This window comes from Paramormyrops kingsleyae, chromosome 16 (genome assembly GCF_048594095.1).
Source record: "Paramormyrops kingsleyae isolate MSU_618 chromosome 16, PKINGS_0.4, whole genome shotgun sequence".
Lineage (NCBI taxonomy): Eukaryota > Metazoa > Chordata > Actinopteri > Osteoglossiformes > Mormyridae > Paramormyrops > Paramormyrops kingsleyae.
The window spans coordinates 8,597,632-8,611,193 of NC_132812.1; the positions used below are offsets into that span (position 1 = coordinate 8,597,632).

The window sequence follows — 13,562 nt, forward strand, 5'->3', positions numbered from 1 at the left end:
ATTGTAACAGACAGTGTCTGTGATGTAGACTAATCTGAACAAGTGTTATGGATGGATAAAGTTTCTGCAGTGTGAGTGCAGTGTGAGAACTTCCTTTTTTTGCATCGCCAAAGACATATTGATGCATCACAAAAAGAATCCAGTTAAAGGCATTTAACGATCCAGTGCTTTTATAGGTCTTTGTTCTGCACAGCCTCAAACTGACACTTTGTAGACCCCCATAAACGACAAAAAATTTATCACAGGCTTTTATTTAGTTATATGCGCATGATATTGAAATCATTCATTTTTTCATAGCAGTATTTAACCCCATATGCTGGCTGATGAGTGCAATTGGACACAGGATATAGCCGTGTAGAGTCTGGGTAAGCAGTGCTTAGAGGTCCAGCCAAATCGCTTGAGCTGCCGGATCCTGGAGCCTAATAATCGTAGAGTCTGATGGCTGTGGCGCCTCCTCTGGCGTTCAGTGGAACACTTCATGCTAGTCAGAATACATGACAGGGAGGACACTTTAAGCTACTTCAGCTTTTACAAAATACTTTAAAATATAAAAGCTCTTACGCTTGGCTAAACAGTTCAATTCTTCTTGTGTTTTATTTGTGTTCGATTTGTTTCAAACAGTGTTAAACATAAACTGGCTCACAGAAAATCTTTTGGTAGTTTGGTCAAAACCCTCAGTGTTGCAGTCTTTCCCTGACACCCCCACCCCTCCACCCTGAAAAGGTCCTCCAGCATCTCAGAGCACTCATAAAGAACTTCCCAGACCCTCTACAATGTGCATACCAGGCACACAGAGGTGTAGAAGATGTAACATTGTGAGAATTCCCTTCCTTGACTTCTCTGTTGCATTTAACATCATCCAACCATTCCTAGAGAAAGAAAGTTGGGGACTCCATGCTTGCTTGGATCACAGGTTACCAGCAGTTTGCTGCCATCAGTGACTGCATGTTTGATGTGGCACTGAGCATGAGTGACCCCCCCCCCCGGGGGACAGCACCATTCCTGTTTGCGGATTTCTCCTTCCAAGCATGTACAACATGCTCATTGTCTGCAGAGGAAATCTACTAAAACTGTTGCAAATAACTTCTTCTTTGAGTTTCGGTTCCTGTATTTCAAGGTAAAGAACTGCCTTAGAAAGAGTTTGCTTCTCTCATGTCTTGAGGAGACCAAAGACCTTTGGTGTATGCAGCTGCTAAAGTCCCTCAGCCAGTCCGTAATACCATGGAGATACAGGCTGGTAGGCTGAGTAAATGTGTTCAGGCATACAACTCCTTGGAAACGGTAGTGGGGGTAAGGAAAGTGTTCAAAGTCGGTTCCATTCTGAATAATGCGTCCCATACTGTAAATAAAGAGCTGCAATAAGCAAGAAGCACCTTCAGTGTCATCAGACTCAGGCAGACAGACAGACAGACAGACAGATAGATAGATTTTCATTAAACTCTAAATATAATTCAACTGATAAATAAAAAAGGGCTGGAAAATGGTGCACTGGATTCATAAATCAGGAGAAAACGGGAGCATCATTGCGAAACAAAACGAGGCACAATAATTATCTTGCTAATTTTGTTTTGGTAATAGTTGGAAGCCAAAATCGTAATTGAAATTAAAACTTGATTAACTGCCCAGCCCTAGTGCACAGCTTTTGAAGATACATACAAACATATACTGTACATGACACTAATAATACTGCCATTACAATGGAAATCTGAACTAAACCAATTTCAAACAAAACCAAAATAAAAGAAGGACACGTCTATGCAACATGTGTGTGATTCACACTGCAGCTGTGATAAGCGCCCCAGAGAAATGCACTCTCCATGCCCACAGAAATACCAGCACGCAGATGGCCCTTTGCTCAGGCCCAGCTTTGCCCGGGCATGAACACAGACGCTGCACATCACTCCTGTGGGCACCTAAAGCTCTGATTATTGATTCATCCTCTCTTCGTTTTTTCACATGATGCTTTTCTATGTTGTTTTCAGGCTCTGGTGCATGGGCACATAAGCAAGCAAATAAACGATGTACTTTACCGGCATGACAGATTATTCAGAAAAGTGGCTTGTCTTACTTTCCTGCGTCTGGTCTGTAAACAGAGTGATAAACATTAGATTCTCCCCCATCAGAACCACCAAAAAACAAGTGAAAAATGGACAGAACAAAAACCTGCCAGTTTTCATTACCTCCAGCTCTGAAACTCCACCATGGTGGGATTCTCTCATATATCAGATAAGGTCACTCACAGCAACACCCTTGTCATGGGTGTTGCAAGCAAAACAAAAACACTATACCATCCTGCTAAAATTTTAAAATAAATAAATGACTTACTAGAACAAAAAAACCAAAACCAAAATTCCAAAAACTAGCTGATGCCTGATGGGTAATCTACAGGTTATTCTGAGGAGGTCATTCTGATACTAACTACAACAAAGAAACCAGTAAACAGAGCTCATTGACTATTAGGTCCTATGGTTTTGTAGTGATATGCTACAATGCAATATTTCATAAGGGTTATTCAAAGGACACAGTACTTTAATATTACTTGCAAACTGAAATGAAATTGCAGTGTAGTAGCATATCAAATGGTTAATAGCAATATATTGAGACAAGGTAATATGAGACTCCTGTAATTATCACCGTCAGAAGAATGAAGCATTTGGAAGCTTAAAGTGTGAAACAGTACAAGTAAACAGTTACAAAAGATTTACTCAAAGGTCTTCCAGAAAAGCCAGTAGCCAACTGTTAATATTGTACATAAGGGAACACTGAGAAAGTAAGAGCAAGGGCTTTGTGAGAAGTTCATCTCGCATCCAAAACAGGCGCCATAAAACAGCTAAACACAGTGAGTCAAGGTGCAGATATTCGCCACTTCATTTTTAATACCATAAGAGCTTAGTAACAACCAAGCCAAGGGAAAAACAGGAGGAGAAGCAGACATGCTGTTAGCCACAAGCATTTGTCTCACCAAAAGGATATGAGCAGTACTGGAACTACAAAGAAAGCCAGTGAGTGGACATTGACGTTACCCCCAAAAGCAATTTAGCACAGCCATTGTCTCCTAGTGGGTGACAGGGCGGCTCAGTGCAGACTCACACTGGAAGTGCTGGGCGGTTTGATCGCCCCACCGCCGCTCTGTGAGTACAGTATGCATGTTCTCCCCGCATTTCCTCCCGCAGGCCAGAGATGGCATGTCGTAGCTGCCTGTACTATGACGATGGACCAGCCTCCCATCCAGGTTGTTCCCCAGCCATGTGTCCATGCTGCCTGGCATGGGTTCCAGACCCCTTCTCACCTGCATGGCGGATGGATATTTTCTGGCTTTGCTTCCATCTGTCCATATATACAGTATGTTTATTTAAGAAATATACACAAATACACATTTAACTAATACACACAGACCATGCACCTACAGCAAGACTTACAGAGTAGCATAATAAAACCCTTACATAGACACTAAAGCAAGGTCCACCTCCGACATATTGGAAGTACATAGAATTATTTTTAGATGTAAGGTGCAGCCGGTCAGGCAATTCAGATCCATTCTGACTTCACATAAACTCCATGTTCCTCTGTTGGAGGAGAACCACAATGCGGGAAATCCACCTGAAATGCTAAGACCGCAATTGAAGAACAAATTTTTTGGTCTTTTTTGCGATTCCTCACCACATGTTACTGTACTGGGAATCTCATGTTATCCAACAAAGAATTTTCATTAAATTTCCCAAACTCACTAAGTCAACAGGAATGTTCTCGAAAATGTATCCTGCGGACCAGGCATGTAGCCAAAAATGAATTTCGAAGGGGGTTCAGCAAATTTTGGAGGGGGGTTTAAACTTACTACTTGGCTACATGCCTGATCGAGGGGGGGGGTTCAAAACCAAAATTTTATTAAGTGGCCACGTGTTTGCTGTAGACATGCTTTGGTGTAGACCTTGATTCTTACGCCACAATTTGGTTCATATTTTGTGGTTTTTTTTTTTTTTACAAACCCTCTGTAGAAGAGGTGGAAATTTCAGGTCCAGAAAGTAAAAATCCAGACCAGGATTTTGTTTCAACCAACCAATTGAGTATGAAGAGTCACTGTCACAGAGTACTCAGCTGGTTGGTTGAAACAAAATCATGGTCTGGATTTATACTTTCTGGACCTGAAATTTCCACCTCTGCTCTGTAGTGTTGGTGATTAATAAAACCCAGAGATTGTCCCACATTTTTATTAATTTTATTATTTTTTTAAAAAAAAAACAAGGTATGAACCAAATCGTGCCTTAAGAATCTAGGTCTAAATTGGGGCAAGGATTTGAGGAATCGTTACACCCCTAGTTTTTAAGCCAGAATTATTAAGAGGAGCAGCCACTGGATGTAATTTTTGAATGTCAGTTGGAAAAAGATTTGAAACTTTTAAAATATGCAGGAAAGGAAATTATTGTTTAAATGTTTTGCACATTTTTAGTATTTGCAGTTTTATTTCATCGGCCTATGGGCATTTCCTGCCTCCAGTGTTGTTTTTTTTATTTTCTGGATGGCGTACAATCAAAACATGCTTATCTAACGCAAATATGACAGGTTCTGATAGCGGAGAAACAGAATGGCTGAGGAAAACGCTTTGTTTATGTAGATGGTTATGCAGATAGACTTCACAGGCATTTTTAATCATACTCAGATATTAAAATAGTTACACTTTGGGAACTGGTTAAGGTACCTACATTTCAGGACGCCAACATCCCAACGAATACAAATAAGGTTAATCATTGCTCTGTAATCCCCAAAATATTTTGTTGCAAGAAGGCAAAGTATATTTCCATAAAAAGATCACAGATAAATAAAAACAAAATAGACTGTGAGCCCGCATGGCAGATTATGAACTGAGGGGTCAGATTCATGTCTCAGTTGATCTACCGTGATCAAGTTCTACTCTGTCGGTTTTCTAGACTAAACACTTCGGCCGAAACCTTACCTCAGACAGCCCCAGGAAATGATTCACATTTGCTCTCTACATACATAATTGCCAACAGGAAGACTACTATCCACAAATATTATTCCATATATCAAAGGCCAAACGCCATCGAGACTCTCTCGTGATGAATTGCAACCAAAATGTTTTTTCATTTTTTATTTTTTTTTTACAGACTTGAGTTTTCCCCGGAAACTTCATTCAACTGAACATGAGTGTGACCTTCTAATCAGTAGTATACTTGATTAATGTGTCAGAACAGGACTGCTTTTTGTAAATCTTAATAACTGGTTTGTTACCCTTGTCTTGAATATGAGTTACACCTGTCAGAATTTGTAACCTTTGAAAACAAACACACCCTTTGGGCCCTGAACATCGAGGTTATGTTCCTATGTAGTTGTCTGACAGAAAACACTGGAGTGGAAAAACACGATTCATCTACTTACAAGGACAGCCGGAACGAGGCCAGATTTTCTCTTCTGAAGTCACCTAGTAAGCAGACTAGAAGGACACTCCATATAACTGAATAAAAATGATTGCACTGAACAGCCTTTCCTCCTAATTAAGTTGGTACACCCCAGCCATGCCAGGAAAATACATCATTATGGAACTACCAGGACCGTTTAGTGTTTGGAAACTGGCAGGCAGACTCTACGGAGTTCTGTGGGAAGGTTCTGCACACACAAGTCCCTTCACCAAGAGTAAAGGTCAGAGCTGACCAACATCCCAATTCACTCACTGAAACAGCGTCTACACCTGCTTCCCCGGCAGACCTAAAAATACATATCAGAGAATCCTATACAACATTCTCATCGCAGATGGTGCCCGATTCTGTGACACTTCCTTAACTATTTTCATTAGGACATAATGCTCACTACCCTGTTTAACACTTTCAGAATTCAAGCTTATTAGGCCTTACAGATATACACATCATCCCCCACAGGCAATATTACTGCAGGTTGGCTCTGCAGAACCTATTAGCTTCCCATCAGCATTGTACCCCATCAGCTTTTCCATGGCACAACTGGCCAAACGTCTCCTAACACAAGCTTGTCCAACGTCTTGGGTGCTCCTGGGGCCAAGAAGTTGTCTGGCAAGATGATCACGCTCCTTCCTCCAGATTTATCCTGTGTGAGGAAGTCAGACGCGAGAACAATGATGGCTGGAGAGAGGCCACAGTGAACCAACCGGCTAATGAACAATCGGGAATGTGAATACTGAAGGTTCCAGATTTACAGACTCAGCTGTGAAAAAGGCTCTGATGGTGTCCTGGACCTAATCAGACACAAAGGAATTAACTGCTACAATAAAAAAATGACATCTAACAAATATCTTGCATGAGCTCAAATGGACCACATGAAAAGCACCAAGGTAGGTTCAATCAGCAGATACACCCTGGAAACATGGAAGCTTGATTACCTAATTAAACCATTAAAAACAGAAATGCATGTTACACTTCTTGTCTCCTTCCTCAGGAGCCACCAAGGACAACATCTGGTGAAGCAGCACCAAAGCCTCCAACATCTGCTTTTGAATCAGTGGTTTTAGAGGTTCAGTCCAAGCATTTGTCAATGTCTGATTCAATAAACATCCTTTACAACCACAGATGCAACCTTAACTTCATTTGGGGTGAAATATGTATCTTAGCTCCCATTTCTGTAATATAATATTCTGGGATTCTGATAAACCCTGTTTGTTCTAGGAAATCACATTATGTTACAACTGACCAATTTTCAAAATCAGACGATAGAGCTCACCCATTTCAGCAAAAAGTAGGCGGGAGGGGAAAAGATAATTGACAATGACATTGATGTATGTGTCTCTGACCCTGAAACCCCCCCCCCACACACACACAAGCTTAGTGATGTAGGAGGCATCCACAATACCTCAGGATATGATGGGGTAGCGATCGACTCTTGAATCACAAAAAAATATTAAGGACCAAGAAACTTTCCAAAAATATAATGAATACAAGCTGCTCATTCTACAATTTCATATTATTTATGACTTGTGGCCCTCTCAGTTACCAAGCCTGTCATTTTAAGGAGGGATGATTTGACATTCAGGTTAACCTAGCTTTGACTCGGACTTCCTTTGAAAACCAAGACGCCTCGATCCTCCATCACAAGTGTACGAGGAAGCATAAACTGCACGCTGAGCAGCAGATTCACGTTATTCACGCCTTAGACGGTGATGCCGGGGCCACCCGCCCTGCCAGAGAAAGCTGGACAGAGATTCTGCCCCCGCCCTTCCCACATCGTCGCATTCCTCACAGCCATTCCCAGTGCTGAGAAAACGTGAATTATTTAAACACTAAATCACTAGCCACCCTTAGAGTAATGTGCATGCTCATGTAAATTATAGTATATAAAAAAGTGTCAACAATTAACCTATTCATTATAACAATGAATTCATATTCATAACCATAGTTGTGGTGCAGGTATCATGCGCCACAACTCTGCTGGTCTCTCATTGGCTGAAATACTGCCGCCACCCTCCACCCCCCCCATGTCTATGAGAGTCTATGGTTTGCACCTTCATAAAATGAGGCAAAATGTTACCATTACAAAATCAGGGGACTTTTTGTCTTAAAAAAAAAAAAAATGGTCTAATAAATATCAAAAAGTGTAGTGAGTGTTATTTTCAGTTATTCCTTCTCTTAATGGTTAGGGCCATGCAAAAAATAGCATTACGTAAACATGGAACAAAACTATATTCACACGTCTGAATTAAACTCTGCTTTCAAAATAAGCGAAAACCATCTGCATGGCATTTACAAATGCCATCCAATTACAACGTTTATATATTTTATAGGCACGCGTGCACACACAGTAACTTAAGGGCACCCAAAGCGATGTGTTTAATTCTATGTCTGTAACTAATTAACTAACCCTGACCAACACTTAAAACACAGTCACCTGTTCCTTACACTTTTAACAAGTTGCAATTATCTTTATAAAAAGCCCCAACCCAAATACCATCACTGCATTACCCTGAAGCAAGTCATACGACCTAAATCAGCAAAGTGTCCAGAGTGTAAAAGTGTCTAAGCAGCTTAATGACATATAACAGAATATACAGCAAAGTAATTGTCACCTACGGCATTAAGTGAAGTACTACATACCAGGTGTCCCAAACCTGCAATAAAAAGTTTGGCTATAATGTTAAGGCATTATATAATCCCTAAAATGAACAACACATTGTCACGTCACTTGCATTAAAAGATCCTGCTTTGAGGCGCACATTTAACATCCTGCAAACAGACTAGCATCACCATTTGTACTGATTAGGAAACGCATTGAATCCATTGCCCCCTGGCTTTGCCGAGCAACATCTACTCGATGTAATGGGCCTGATTTAATTACGCCAACGAAAGGCCAAGATAATTTGTGTGAAGTTTACTTCAAAGCCATGGCAGCACTTGATAACTAATAAAACTCTAATCCTCTTTAGGGCATCCTCTTTTGCCACAAGTCATGGTTTCCTCCTTTTTTCTGAGCGAAGGAATTCCTCTTTCACAATCGTTGCTACAGACAGACCCATGTAAAGCACCCAGACAGAAACTTGTGTAACCACCTAAAGCTGTTAAGCTCACTACTGACGACAGTCTTTCCAGTGATTGATTAAAACTCAACCAGTGGCTCCAGTGAGTTCAGCTGGGTTGGTGCAAATGTAATCGGCCCTGTTTGCCTCAGTTGGTATGCCTTACTGATGTTCCCCGAGTCTCTGACGACTGCAAAGAAAGCCCTCCATCCCCAGACCATGGAATGCATTGTGCTGAACACCGTCCACAGGAATGAAGCTCACATCCTCTCAGCCTTTCCTGAAATTTACAGCCCTGTGCCTCTGTGACTGAGCCAGACGCCATAATGGCACGTTCCACACCCAGACTTGACAGCCTTTCCCAAAATACATACTCAGTCATATGTGTTCTGCCACATCACCCCTTGACGTACTCTGGAACATATTTCTTTGGTGGAGTTTACTTTTCTTTCACAATGTACTGTGTCAGTGTTGCTTTGTTTAACCTGGGCCTATACTCTCTCAGATTTTCAACCAAGGTACAAGGCAGAATTTCCAAATGATTATAAAGGTAACAAATTAAGATTTCTTAGGATTAGGATTTCTTAGTGTTGCTTCTTCAAGGTAAATTAAATGATTCTCTGGTTCCATCAAATCTACAGTAGGTATCAGGTGCTTGACCTCAGATTAACATACCAGAACCCTGACCAGATAGTTGATGAGGAACACACCAATCCTCAATGCAGCCGAGTCCGTCTCCGTTTTCCAATTATTATTAGCGGTTGATGACATGATGCCAGTGACCCCTACGGCTTTCCAAATCTTCCACTCTGCACTTTCTCAGCAAGCAAAGAGCCCGTGAAAGTTTAATGGCTGCTGTCCACCTGGCCTGGGATTGAAGGCATCTTGTGACCGCAGACAGGTTTTTGGTTTCCTTCCACGTCTCTCGCATCTGCTCTGCTCCTGGCCTCGGCCGAGGCGTTCCTGTCTTCGTATAAACATGACAGAGAACCCGCCACACAAAAGCACACCAGGGGAAAATCAATGCGCTTTTTTTTTCCTCGTGGGATTACGTCAAATTGACATCGGGGGCGATCCACTCGAGGACCATTTCACCCCCCAAATTTGCAAACTGAAATCGGCTTTCCTACTTGCAGGAGGTCACGTGCCTATTGCCGCCGTCCGTGAAAACCTAGCTACTGAGCAGAATACGCACCCAACAGCAACGAATTCCAGCAACACTAACTGACAAATGAAACTAAATAACGATAACAGAGACTCTTTAACATAAGTGTTTCTTTTCAGCTCCCACTGTAAACATTCTTCAGCAGCTGCAGAACAGGGAATGTGTGGGACTGCTTACTGATTCGAAATAAAGAAGTCTGGGCTGGAAAGCAGCAGAGGGAGGTGGGAAGTAGTGGAGATGGGGAGGGGGCATAGTACACTGAAAGAAATGCTTCCCTCGGTTGCTGTGGGCCTGTGCATTTATAAAGCTGTTCTTCTAAGCAGATCTTCTTCCCCTTCTGGGAATGTGTCCAGCTAGCAAATGAGCCCTAGTAACAAGAGAACACAAGCTAGTGAATAGCCACTACTGAAAGTCTTCCATAAAGGTTCCTCATCAGCCCCAGAGACGCTTCTCTTTTTTTTCCCCCACAGCTGAGAACCAGAGGCCACAGCAATAAATGGTTTGTGTCATAACAAAAGGCAGTGAAGTTCTGGGAGTAAATCCTAGAGGAAAATCCCCAGCTCCGAAACATACCCGATTGTGCACATTTGTTTGGACCGTAGATGCTTATTTGGTGCTTTCAAACTGACAAAAGGATTCTGGGAAGCAGGGGCAAAGTTTAGTGGCATAAATTAAAGGCTTGTCTGGGGCAGCAGTGTGCACCACGTGTAACTTTCAGCACACCACACGGGGTGTCTAATCAATCAGGAACGGTCAGCAGAAGGGTCACTGCCAACAACTGCAGGTCTTCCTCACTCATCGCCAAGAATCCGGTCGAACCTGTGCAAGTACAGGCTGACTCCGCTGAGTAACCATGGGGAAAATGTCAAAAGAATTACACTGCTATTTGTTTTTAAGGCAATACATTTCAATACATAGATACTGCCCTCTGCCAATTACTGACTCACGATTTTTACTATAACTCATAGTTAAAAATCTGGATAACAAATACCAGCCTTAACCTGTCTTGTAATTAAGAAAACTTGTTAAAGAATTATGAAATATTTTTAATTACGCAAGCTAATTTAAATGTTCTCTTAAACATATAAAAAACTAATGTAAACATTGAAGCATAACAATTCCACATGTATCAATCAGCCGTGTTTTAAGCAAATGTAGTACCAAGGCAGTTACTTAAATCCCAGAGCATATGGCTCTTAAGGATTCGAAACCAGCTCAGCACGTCGATATGCTGTTAGATGTGTTTTTTCTGCATCAAAGCCTCTCTTAGGAAAAGTGAGAAAGCCCTGAAAATATCTTAATAATGTCCAGCTGTCATGTGAAATATCATTAAAGCATCACCTGACCAACCGATATTTTTTACAACATCTGATAAAGCATATAAAGCAAGGTGGTGGCTTCTCGAGCAGGCATCTGAGTTACCTTCCAGTAAGGCATCGTCAGACCTGGGTTCCCCATGTAAAGCAGGCAAGGTCACTGACTGACACCTTGAGGCTATTTTAAGCTGGGATGTTAATCAGGTGTGGAACTGCAGGTGTTTTCCATCAATTTGAACCGGCAACATCTCAGTTTAGTTTTGCAACAGATGCATTTGACAAACAGCTCAGCATTGCATGCCCCCCCCCCCCCCACAAACATAACTGTAGGTACCTCATGGCACTTAACCATGGCTGCTTGACAGAGCAGAACTTTTATGTCCACCCAGCTGTATAAGCATGGATACTATCACGTCAGGCACCGTTATAGAAATAGGTTAGCAGCCCACATTCTTCAACTATGCATAGCAGGTTGTGGGGGGCCGGCAAACAATCAGTACATGATATTCTCCACTGATGGGTCTCTGGGACACCTTACAGGTTGCCGTTCTTACACCTGCCAGCAGACACCACCCGCCTACCTCCTTCTGCATGACCTGCTTTCCGAATTTCCATATACCCGTTTCTCAGACATCACCTATTTACATAGTAACACCGGCGTGATCCACAATTTTGCATTTATTAACAGTCATTAGTTATGCATAATCTCCACATCTGGATCAACTTTAGTTCGCGCAATTCCTATAAGATCTAAAGCAAAGTTGTTAATGACGAAAGTCACAAACCTTGACCGGAGAGCCCCGAGAAGCAATCGGTAGGTCTCGGATCGGTGTCCCTGGAGTCGAACCTGCAATGCCGGCCGCACATCCAAGAGACACCCCGGTCAGCGCTGGTCTCCCCCCGTTCCTGGGTCGTTGCTTAATACCATCCAGCAAGCGAACCAGGAGGATATTGGCCGGCAGATCATCGACACCGCAATCCACCAGTATCCGGCACTCGGGGCAGCGGAGCTCGTTGCGGGAGCAGAGAATGTTCTCCAGGCAGCGGCGGCAGAAGGTGTGCTGGCAGGGCAGCACTTTGGCGGTGGTGTCCAGCCGCTCCAGGCACACGGAGCATTCCAGTAAATCCAAGAGCGACGACTCGTCCATTTTCAGCAACACTGACACCAACGATCGCTTTTGCCCGGTCCACGTACGGCGCACCAGTACATGCTGGCGGTACTTTCATAAGAGAACCCCCCCCCTCCCAGGCTTCGAGCCGCTTCTCACGCAGCTGTGCAGGGGGGAAAAAGTGAGGTCAGATATTCAACACCATCAGCTCATAGTATCAGCGCAGCGATGCACCAAAGTGATCTGGAATTACACTGAAAGACGGTCTGGGAGACTTTTAAAACCCAGGTTTCGTAGCTTAAAAAAAAACCCAGCACCGACCCCTCTCTAGGCATCGCTGTTTCGCAGACATGCCATGACGTCGTGTGCGCGCGGCGCCTCTCAGCCCGCTCTGATGCTGCAGATGATCTCAGTGATTGTGAAATCAGCCCAGAGACTTTGTTCCGCTGGTCATCGGATCCCCGATCTTCTCCCACATCATCATGTGAATGACTGCACGCCGCCTCTACTCCCTTCTTCATCCAGACAAGAAGCGCAAGATGTTTCCCTAGGAGTGACTTCAACCGACGCCAGAGGATGAATCAATCAATGCGTTATTATCGTATTATTATCGCTCGCTGTGGCGTTGTAGTCGCTGGTTGTCACTTGTAGACCTGTCGGTGTCACGTCATGTTTACCTGGTTATGACAGAAAAAGTTGCCATTCGCTTTTTCATTGCGTGCGACAAGCCCTGCACCACGGTGCCAACACCCCTACGGGGGGATTTTAACCTTACTCCAGATACAGATTAGGTGCACGACAGTTAAACATGCTGGAATCGCTCTTTCCATTGCCTGCCGATAAGTAGAATGAACGCAATGTCAAAGTACTCCGGCTTACATTTTTATAACTGTAGTTGTAGCATCAGCAGTAGTAGTATCAATAATAATAATAATAATAATAATAATATGGAGATTAAGGGAAAAAAATAAATCAGACTAGCATCACACAGTTATGATAGAGTAACCGTTTAAGAAGTCCATACTCCACACGTCGAAATGCATGAACATATTTGATGTCTGCAATCAGCGTTGTCAATGAAACGATCAACGTGTAGCTGGCGAACCGCTTTCGGAAGCAGCTGGAGAGACGCAGGGCGGAGGGGTCGAGACAATGCAATTAAGGCTTTGTGAATGTTTTGTAATCCACTACCCCCTAGCGGCAAATTTGCTATCGTCATCCCGTCCAATTCTGCGCAAATACATTGTACAAGTACAGTAAGCTCATAATAGAATCAATACCCTTGGACATCTAATTTAGGTCGACTTGCAGAAAATTCCTTTTAAATATCACATTTATCACTGCCCAGGTTTAATTCATATCTTACAATTTGCGTTTTTGAGCCCCTTTATGTCTTTTGGACTTAAAAGTGACCTGGTGTCAAGTAAATCTAAATGAGTGTCACTATTTTTATTGAGAAAGGCACAGAAAAGGCATTGGTA

At 42.7% G+C, this 13,562-nt stretch overlaps 1 protein-coding gene across 3 annotated transcripts in view; it reads right to left on the reverse strand.

The window, feature by feature from the left end:
* The window catches only part of LOC111849083 (E3 ubiquitin-protein ligase SH3RF3-like), a 118,748-nt gene extending 105,771 nt beyond the window's left edge, over positions 1 to 12,977 (reverse strand). For all 3 annotated transcript variants that reach the window (XM_023821646.2, XM_023821645.2, XM_023821644.2), the window contains exon 1: positions 11,758 to 12,977. In XM_023821646.2, the coding sequence (XP_023677414.1) occupies positions 11,758 to 12,120 (363 nt within the window). In that variant the 5' untranslated portion in view covers positions 12,121 to 12,977. The remainder of the gene's footprint in view (positions 1 to 11,757) is intronic.
* Positions 12,978 to 13,562: the final 585 nt, after the last annotated feature.